The sequence below is a fragment of the Montipora capricornis genome, chromosome 10 (assembly GCF_036669925.1).
Source record: "Montipora capricornis isolate CH-2021 chromosome 10, ASM3666992v2, whole genome shotgun sequence".
Lineage (NCBI taxonomy): Eukaryota > Metazoa > Cnidaria > Anthozoa > Scleractinia > Acroporidae > Montipora > Montipora capricornis.
The window spans coordinates 57,061,924-57,072,356 of NC_090892.1; the positions used below are offsets into that span (position 1 = coordinate 57,061,924).

A 10,433-nucleotide genomic window follows, 5' to 3' on the forward strand; every position below is an offset into this window, starting at 1 on the left:
TTGAAACTGTGATTGTTTTAGGAGTTTAGACCTACCAATTTTTTTTCAAAATCGGGGTCAAAATTGTATCGATACCCAATATAAGTCAGGTAAAAAATGTCGTAAATACTCTCAGTTTTATCAGGAATAATACACAAACATCGGTGACAAACACGGTATTTGTTTTTTGGAGTAATTAGAGTAGAGTAATTTACTCAGACTATTAATTTTTCCTTAGAATACTTTTTTAAAGCACTGGTGCAATGATGAAGCAATAATGAAATGATACAATGATGAAGCAATAATGTTTCTATTAAATTTATACATATATATGCACAGTCAAACATCGATTATTCGGACGTTAAATGTCTCGATTTTTTTTCTGGTCAAAATTTGTTCGTGAATATTAATTAATAAGGATGAAAAATGCTACTTAAAAGCGTGTGTCACCTTGCTTTTATTGCTGCTACTTAAAAGCACTTTCCTTCGGAAACTCATTGCTAGAGGTAAAGTACTGCAGATAATATGAAATTCTGACTCCGAGCTGTTTTGTCGCTTAGTGAAATCCTATGCTTTATTTACTAGTTCAGCCTTTGCATTGATTTATTGCGATCTTCTCTCAGTCGTTACATTTGTTGGGCATAATTTTCCAACATCACTGCGATCGGGTTTTTTTCTCCTCGTTTGGTCACGACGAGGCATAATTTAGATGTTCTCTTTCCTGACACTGCAAATCACACAGTAATTTTCATATACGATTTTTTGTCGGAGTTTCAAGGTTCCCTTTATTTACATATCCAGGCTGGCATCTACTGCAATATGATTGGCTCATTCTGAGCATGCGCCTGCAAGTAATACAGGACTCTCTCTTTTCCCGCCTGGGTTCCAGGCCCATTTTCAGGGCGGGGTAAGAGGGAGTCCCGGAACAGGACTACATCGCTGTTCTAAGAGAGTTAGCTCAGTGCGTAAGGTTCAAGTGGGAGATGTTGTGTGCATACATGAGAACACGACCCCAAGACAACTGTGGCGAGGTGGAAGGGTTCAAAGCTTACTTCCTGGTCAAGATGGCGAAGTTCGAAGTGCAGTAGTGAAAGTTAAGTCCGGCAACTTGCCTTCGTCAGAATGGAAACGCCCACAGCAGAGACTCTACCCTTTGGAAGTGAAGCTGAATACTGAACCGGATAACGCTGTTCTATTACAGTTGTGAGGGATGAAGATGTCCCAGCAGTTGTTGTAAATTCTAGCTAAGAAACCTTTCTAAAGCTATGTGTTCAAGTACGTTGGTAATAAGTTTGTTTGTCATGAGATTTTCTTAATTCTGAACTTTAATTGATTGATGTCATCAATCAACGGGGGCGAATGTGTGGAAAACTGGATCCGACTACATCACGTGGTCGCACATTTTTGACCCCCAACGAACTGAACATTGAACTCTCTTGTTCTTCGATTTGATCTTGAAAGTAGTCTTGAAAGAAATGTGATTTCTTATTTCTACTTACGAAGTTGTCTTATTGCGTACGGTTCTTGTACCAACAATATGGAATATTCTAAAACACGGAAAATATGGAATATTTTGAAACAAAGAAGATACGAAATATTCTAAAACGTGGTATGAGAGGAAAGTCTTTTAAAAGAGGATATAAATAATACATTTCAGTTTTGCCCGTGAGAAGTCTGGCTAGGATAACAAAACTTCGGATGATAATTTTACAGATATAAAAATGTGTTAAGAAATGGGATTATCCAAAGTGATTCACCGCTGGGCGATCTGTTTCCCCGCTTCCGTTTTTGTGCCGAAACATCGCAGGTGCACTTTCCCACACTCAGAGAAGGAAAAATGGCGAAAGACGCTGGTAAGTCTCAATTGACTTAAAACCGTAATGTACGACATGTTATAGTTTCTTTTGTGGGCTGATTTGCTAAGTCAGTGCCTTTTTGAAGGTCTTTGTTACAAAATTTAATTCGTTCAAACACAATTACCCTAGGAGATTTTGTTATGATCGGTAGTAGAGGTTACGATCAATACGGTCAATACTATTGTTTTGCCTATTTCATTCATTAGGGCTATCATTATTTCAACTTCATTTCATTTAATCTAGCTAAACGTCTTGCGCGATAACACCCCTTTAAAGGACAATAAATTGGTGAATAAAGGTTCAGTAAAGCAATGCGTACTCCCAATGTTATTCCACCCAGACTACTCGCCGGAAAAAATGTATCATTTATATCCTTGTTTTAAAGACTTTCCTCTCATCCCGCGTTTTAGAATATTCCGTAAACGTATATTCCGTGTTTCAAATTACTCCATATTTTCCGTGTTTTTGAATATTCCGCAATTCCGCATTCTACCGTTCCGTTCATCATCCTACCGTTCCTTCGAATAGGGTCACCCGACCCGTGAGGCACCTGCCATTTCATGACATTCGAACACCTGGGTAACTTCATGTACATGTATTATATCAGAATCGTATGAGTAAGTACCTTATGTATCCCTAATTAGACTTTCCTCTCATCCCACATTTTGGAATATTCCGTATATTCCGTGTTTTTTTAATATTCCGGATATTCCATATATTCCGCAATTCCGCCGTTCCGTTCCATCATTCAACCATTCTTTCGAATAGGGTTACCCGTCCCGTGAAGCAGCTGCCATCTTATAACATTCGAATATCTGGTAACTTCATGTATCCTTTAATATAGTGTATTCAGTCACTGGTTCCGCCGAAACCAGTGACAGCCGGAAATACGTCTATGTTCGCAGGCTATAATTAGAGTGTATCCAATATTATTGTGAGTGCAGTCATTCGTTCAATCACGAGGTTGTAATTTCTCGTTCCCGAAAGAGTTGATCGAGATGCCTGCCTTCGCAAAACTTGGATTTTTTTTTCTTCTTTGCTACTTTCGTGCGGCTCTCAGTAAACCCCCGCACATTGTTCTTATTTTAGCTGATGATTACGGTTTCCGGTAGCAGCGGTACGTCTGAAAAGGCATGTACCAAAACCAGGAACACCGGAACACCCCGGAAGTAACCCCAAACCCTCAATTTGGCTAACCCTATACCTAAAAACCAACTTAAGACCTAGCTAGGCCTAGGGTTAGCCAAATTGGGGGTTTTGGGTTACTTCCCGAGTGTTCCGGTGTTCCTGATTTTAGTACATGCCGTCTGAAAAGGTGGTCCTGGGTAATCCTGTTTTCCCGTTGGAAATGTGTGTTCCATTTACAATTTTTGAAAGGTGTCACCGAAATTTCCAGATTTTTTTGTAAATAGTAAACAAACCTCATGTATCCCTTATTAGAGTGTACCGTATTGAATGTAAATATCAGTGCAGTCAAGCGTGTTCACTCACGAGATTGTCATGAGTCTATGATGGTTGCTTTCGCAAAACTTGGAGTGATTATTTTTTGCTGCTTTCGTGCGGCTCTCAGTAAACCGCCGCACATTGTTTTTATTTTAGCCGATGATTACGGTTTTAACGACGTTGGTTATCACAATCCTAGCATAAAAACACCAAACCTGAATAGTTTGGCTTCCGCTGGAGTGCGACTGGAAAATTATTATGTGCAACCAATTTGCACCCCAACAAGAAGCCAGCTGTTTTCCGGGAGATATCAGATCCACACGGGCTTACAACACGGAATTATCTGGCCATCTCAAGCAAATGCACTGCCCAAAAATGAAACCACGATCGCCAGAAAATTGAAAGAGGGTGGATATAGTACTCATATGGTTGGAAAGTGGCACATAGGATTCTACAAACGCGAGTTTATTCCAACTCAGCGAGGGTTCGATTCCTTCTATGGTTATTTGACTGGCGGTGAAGATTATTATACTCACAAGAACAGTCTTGGATATCCAGGTCGCGGATTTGACAGATTAGATGGTTACGACTTGCGAAGAAATGAAGAGATCGCTCGCGACGCTGCTGGGAATTATTCCACTTTCTTGTTCACTAACGAAGCAGTGAAGATTATTTCGTCTCATGAAGCAGACCGTCCCCTATTTTTATTCGTAGCGTACCAAGCAGTGCATTCCCCATTGGAAGTACCTGAACAGTACACCGAACAGTACAAAGATATAAAAAATTTGGCTCGTCGGACTTACGCCGGCATGGTTTCTTGTATGGACGAAGGAATTGGTAACATCACGCAAGCTCTGCAAGAATATGGCTTGTGGAACGACACAGTGCTCTTTTTCAGTACAGACAACGGCGGGCAAATCCATTCTGGAGGAAATAACTGGCCTTTGAGAGGCTGGAAAGGTTCACTTTGGGAAGGTGGAATGAGGGGCGTGGGCCTCGTGTACAGTGAACTGTTGGAAAATCGTGGGCAGATAAGCTCAGAAATGATCCATGTCACTGACTGGTTTCCGACAATTGTGAATCTGGCCGGAGGGTCTGTGGCTGGATTGCCCTTGGATGGTTACGATATATGGGACACATTAAGCAGAGGGAAACCATCACCAAGGAAGGAGATTTTGCATAATATTGACCCTATAGACACAAACTGGAATTTTCCTTCAGGATACAAGTACTGCCGACAAGCTGCCATACGTGTAGGTGACTGGAAACTTCTCACTGGCTGTCCAGGAAATGGGAGTTGGGTTCCTCCTCCAGAAAGTTCCTATCCTAATAAGCCTGTAGTAGTGAACCTTTTAGACAGTATCAACAGCACCTTTCTTTTTAATATCCGTATAGATCCTGAAGAGAGAAATGAACTATCATCAGCTTATCCAGAAATGGTGTCATTTTTGATGAAGAAATTGAAAAAATATAATGCCACTGCTGTACCAGTGCGTTATCCTGATCCAGATCCTCTGTCCAAACCAGAGCTTTATGGAAATGTTTGGACACCTTGGGTGCATTAGCTATTTTTTACAAGAATATAGTTTTGTTAAACAGCTTAATTTTTTTCATGTTTTGATCATTTATTGCAGTGTACTTACAATATGGCACGAAGCATTAATTTTGTAATAGAATTTAGACCACATCCTTTAAACAAGTTTTGAAACTTTCATTGCCTCTTAAAACAAGTATGTTCAAAATCCTGTTACAAAATTGAAGTTTTGTTATGCTAGACCAGTCTTTTTCTTAACTCTTTGGCTTCTAAAGGGTACCCCCCTCTAGAGATAGAAAATCATCTGGTGTTAGACACTGTAAAATCTTAAATGTCACTCCTGAAAGGGAAATGGTTGTTGACAAGAGTGCAAGGAATTTTTTGCATGGCATGAACAGAACATGCCAGTTGTATAGTGTAAATCCATCTTAAGAGGTGACTGATGACAGATAGACTAAAAGCCTCATCAGCAACACTCTAAGTAGAAGGCTCAACAGCTCTTTGTAATTCTCATCTTACTTTGCACTTCCATTTGAATTGGAAAAGAAATAATGAGTATGAATTATGCACATATGAATGTAAGAATACCTAACTGTTAAGTACATCATAACATTAAGAAAATTTTGAGAAAGTATTAAAAAGTAAAAAAATGGATAAAATTATGTACATGCAGTTCATGCACTGACACCCTGTGAACTGAACATTATTTAAACAAGCACGAAGTTGTATTAGAGTGGTCGAGGATTTGGTAACAGCCGATAATTGGTTCCACATGTGGGAAATCCTGTACTAATAGGAGTTGTGCATAACAAGCCTGTTGTATGGAGGCTGGACAACATTTAAGCCACTACCTTGTAAATTGTATTTACCGGTAGTTAACCGAGGTGTAAGAAAATTGGGAAATACAATTTGGGCCATCCAATTCAAAACACAAAAAATAAAATAAGTGATTGTAAAATATGTGTTTGCTCAAGTGTGTCCATAGCCGGCAGGTACAAAACGCAGGGCACAGGGCACAGGTCACAGGTCACAGGTCACAGGTCATTGTTTTACCTATAAAGAAAGTATCCTAAACATTCATAAAAGCTAACCTTAGGCCTAAAAACTTTTCTTTAGGCCTAATTAGGCCTAAGGTTAGCTTTTATGAATGTTTAGGATACTTTCTGTATAGGTTAAATAATGACCTGTGACCTGTGACCTGTGACCTGTGTTTTGTACCTGCCGGTCCATACCAGCCATTGCTAGAAAAAGCAATGACTTCAACGCATAGTGATTGGTACATTTGATGTTATTTTTCAAGGCTTTTAGATATGCCCAGGCGTTACAAGGAGAGATCATAACATCTGAAGGAACTAGGCTCTTAATCCTCTGTAGAGCGGGTATCTTAGCATACGCTTTTTTTCAGCATATTTGCAACAAATCCCGATCCAAAGTAACGCCTATAATCTTGAGAGTTGGTTCAATAGGCCATTTCTGAGTTTGTCTGTCACCTCTTCAAAGCGAGTCTAAGAGTGAAGTTTCCTTATGAAAATTAGTTTTCATTCATATGTAAAAAACTAATTACCCTCACAAAAGCTTCTCACTTAAAATCCCTTTGAAGAAGAGGCAGACATGAACTCGGAAATGGCCTATTACTTTTTGAGAATCCAATTTTTGCATTTTGGTGTGTATTTAGCTGGTACTTGAAAAGCATACAAATGATTTTTGCAAAATTACATAAGCAATTCAACTTCCTTTTTACGTTAGGACCTTCTCCCAATTCTGAAATTCTATCCTTCGAAAATGCATTCCCTCGTTCCCAAGTTATCGACGTCCCCGAGTCCCCGCCTCCCAGACTTCCCATGTCCCGAAGTCCCCACCTCGCTTGTCCCCGTGTCCCGTCTTACTTTTCAACACAGCCGTGCCTAAAAAAAGTGACCTGTGTAGCAAGCGTTTCCGTGGGGAAACATGAAGACTTTTAATGTTTTGGCCACGAGAATAGACAGTGCAATTTTTTTTTGTGCTCACCCTACTCTCGCGCGGCCAGGAAAATGAATTCGCTTCTCGCCCACTGGCGCAGGCGTTCTTGGGGCTTCGTCATTGCGTTCCTCCCCTTGCGTGAGGGAGGAACGCGTGACGAAGCCCTGAGAAAGTTGAGATGGCTGCCTTCGCAAAACTTGGAGTGATTATTTTTTGGTGCTTTCGTGCGGCTCTCAGTAAACCGCCGCACATTGTTTTTATTTTAGCTGATGATTACGGTTTTAACGACGTTGGTTACCACAATCCTTGCATAAAAACACCAAACCTGAATAGTTTGGCTTCCGCTGGAGTGCGACTGGAAAATTATTATGTGCAACCAATTTGCACCCCAACAAGAAGCCAGCTGTTTTCCGGGAGATATCAGATCCACACGGGCTTACAACACGGAATTATCTGGCCATCTCAAGCAAATGCACTGCCCAAAAATGAAACCACGATCGCCAGCAAATTGAAAGAGAGTGGATATAATACTCATATGATTGGAAAGTGGCACATAGGATTCTACAAACGCGAGTTTATTCCTACTCAGCGAGGATTCGATTCCTTCTATGGTTATTTGACTGGCAACGAAGATTATTATACTCACAAGAACGGTTATGGATTTCCAGGTCGCGGATTTGACAGATTAGATGGTTACGACTTGCGAAGAAATGAAGAGATCGCTCGCGACGCTGCTGGGAATTATTCCACTTTCTTGTTCACTAACGAAGCAGTGAAGATTATTTCGTCTCATGAAGCAGACCGTCCCCTATTTTTATTCGTAGCGTACCAAGCAGTGCATGCCCCATTGGAAGTACCTGAACAATACACCGAACAGTACAAAGATATAAAAGATAGGGCTCGTCGGACTTACGCCGGCATGGTTTCTTGTATGGACGAAGGAATTGGTAACATCACGCAAGCTCTGCAAGAATATGGCTTGTGGAACGACACGGTGCTCTTTTTCAGTACAGACAACGGCGGGCAAATCCATGCTGGAGGAAATAACTGGCCTTTGAAAGGCTGGAAAGGTACACTTTGGGAAGGTGGAATGAGGGGCGTGGGCCTCGTGTACAGTGAACTGTTGGTAAATCGTGGACAGATAAGCTCAGAAATGATCCATGTCACTGATTGGTTTCCAACAATTGTGAATCTGGCTGGAGGATCTGTGGCTGGATTGCCCTTGGATGGTTACAATGTGTGGGACACATTAAGCAGAGGGAAACCATCACCAAGGAAGGAGATTTTGCATAATATTGATCCTATGGACACTCACTGGGACCCTACCCCAGGGAAATACAAACACTGCCGACAAGCTGCCATACGTGTAGGTGACTGGAAACTTCTCACTGGCTGTCCAGGAAATGGGAGTTGGGTTCCTCCTCCAGAAAGTTCCTATCGTAATAAGCCTGAAGTAGTAAACGTTTTTGACAATATCAACAGTACCTTCCTTTTCAATATCCGTGAAGATCCTGAAGAGAGGAATGAACTATCATCAGCTTTTCCAGAAATGGTGACACTTTTGATGAAGAAATTGAAAGAATATAATGCCACTGCTGTACCAGTGCGTTATCCTGATCCAGATCCTCTGTCCAAACCAGAACTTTACGGATATGTTTGGACACCTTGGGTGCATTAGCCATTTTTGACAAAAATGTAGTTTTGTCAAACAGCGATATGTTTTTCATATTTCGATAATTTTTTAACAGGATGCTTTCACTGGCATCAAGCATTAATTTTGTTATCTAATTCCTGAAGAACACATCCTTTAACACTTTCACCCCAGAACTCGTCAATGAGGAACCCCCAGGAGTCAATGGGTTAGTCACTCACTGAAACAGTATGTCTCCATTACAGTGCAACATGCCTTACTGTGGCCATGCAACTAACTTTCACATTTAACAACTGTGTGTAAATACGTCAACTCAACAACCTATGCAACGGTGTTCAACTTACAACTGTGCAAACTTTGCAAGGAGGGGTGACTGTCAACTGTCAATCAAATTCGCACACCCTGATTGGCGTAGTAGTTTTAAAAAACTCTGTCAGGTGGCCATGGTAAGGTGCGTCGCAGTGTAAACAAGTTTTGACAATATAGAATTTCTGTTATGGTTGACCAGTCTTTGTTTAACACTTTTGCTACAAAGGGGACTAGCATCTGGTGATAAAAATTGACTGGTGTTAAAAGAGCCCATGCAATTTTTTGCATGGCATGAACAGAGCATGCCAGTTGGATAGTTGAAATGCACCTTTAGAGGTGACTGATAAACTAAAATCCTCATCAGCAACACTCTAAGTAGATGAAGGCTTAACAGCTTTTTGTGATTATTCTTGGTGCTTCCATTAAGAATTGGAGAAGATATCATTATGGGCTATAACTTACAGTACTGCCCTGGATTCTGAATTTCACATTCTTTCAATTGTAACAATTTGTATTGATCAGGTTTGTATGGGATTTGCAGTGACAAGACACTGTTCTTGCAATTAATGAATGTATAGATTCTGTACTCATGTGGTTTTTAGGAACTTCTGAATCAAAATTATTTCTGATTGAGTATATTTTTGGGTGCTCTCACACTGTTTCTTATAGTTTTGTGGTAAATCAAACAAAACTTTTCTGATCATTTTTTTGTATCATAATCTGCAGTTGTCAGTATTGTTAGTAATCTGAAGAGCTTGCTCGCAGTCTAATTGTCAGCAGAAATTTTGCAAACCTTTCCACCTGAGAAACCTCGTCAATTTGATTGATTCAGTCTGTTTGTACATACCAGTGAGGACTACTGATAAATTTAATTATCTGAGGTTTAATTTGTTTTCCATAAATACCTCACCATGTGAATTTTAATCTATGCATTTCACTCATTACAATGATGGTCCATATCCAAAGAGAATGCAACATTGTGAGCTGGTTTACATTTGCAGTACAAGCATAAACACAAGCAAGTTGTGCAAACTCAGAATCATTTTGGGGTGTCTCTAAAACAAAGACCCTAAGAGCCCTAAAACTTGCAAAAGAATAAAGTATCCCAAAACCCTCAATTGACTAACCCTAGGCCTAAAAACCAACTTTAGGCCTAGGGTTAGCCAAATTTATGGTTTTGGGGTACTTTATTCGTTTCCGAGTTTTAGAGTTTGCAGGGTTTTTAGGATCATAGGGGTCTTAAGGTCTTCGTTTTTGAGACACTCATCATTTTGTTGCAAAATCAACTTGTGTGATGTTTGTAATACCAACAGGATGTGACTTTTGTAATTGACCACATTGATACGTTTAGTTGATCTAGTTATTTTGTGAGTACAATGGTAGGTTGTTGGGATTTCCTCTGTATCTCGGGACTCATTCTTTCACTAAAAATTGGAGTTGACCACTACGTCTCACTCTCTCTTCGATAATCCATGTCCAAATTATACTAAAACGTTATTGTGTCAGTCATTGATACTATTTACTGGAGCAAGACACTTATAATCTGGAACAAGTTTACTTATTGTGTCTGCATATGTTCGCTATGCTTATACATAAAAAGTTGTTGTAAACCAACTGTGTCAATGTTGGGAATACAAATTAAACAACAGGATGGTTTTGAGGAGTTCAAAAGACTCCACTTGCGTTTTGGTCAAAATCAAAT

General features: G+C 40.1%; 1 protein-coding gene and 1 pseudogene across 1 annotated transcript; both read left to right on the plus strand.

The window, feature by feature from the left end:
- Nucleotides 1–3,267: 3,267 nt before the first annotated feature.
- Nucleotides 3,268–5,466, plus strand: LOC138021871 (arylsulfatase I-like). The gene has a single exon (XM_068868892.1). The coding sequence runs from the start codon at nt 3,344–3,346 to the stop codon at nt 4,841–4,843; it is 1,500 nt and encodes a 499-aa protein (XP_068724993.1). The 5' UTR covers nt 3,268–3,343; the 3' UTR covers nt 4,844–5,466.
- A 1,439-nt stretch (nt 5,467–6,905) lies between these two features.
- LOC138018737 (arylsulfatase I pseudogene) lies at nt 6,906–10,394 on the plus strand (annotated as a pseudogene).
- Nucleotides 10,395–10,433: the final 39 nt, after the last annotated feature.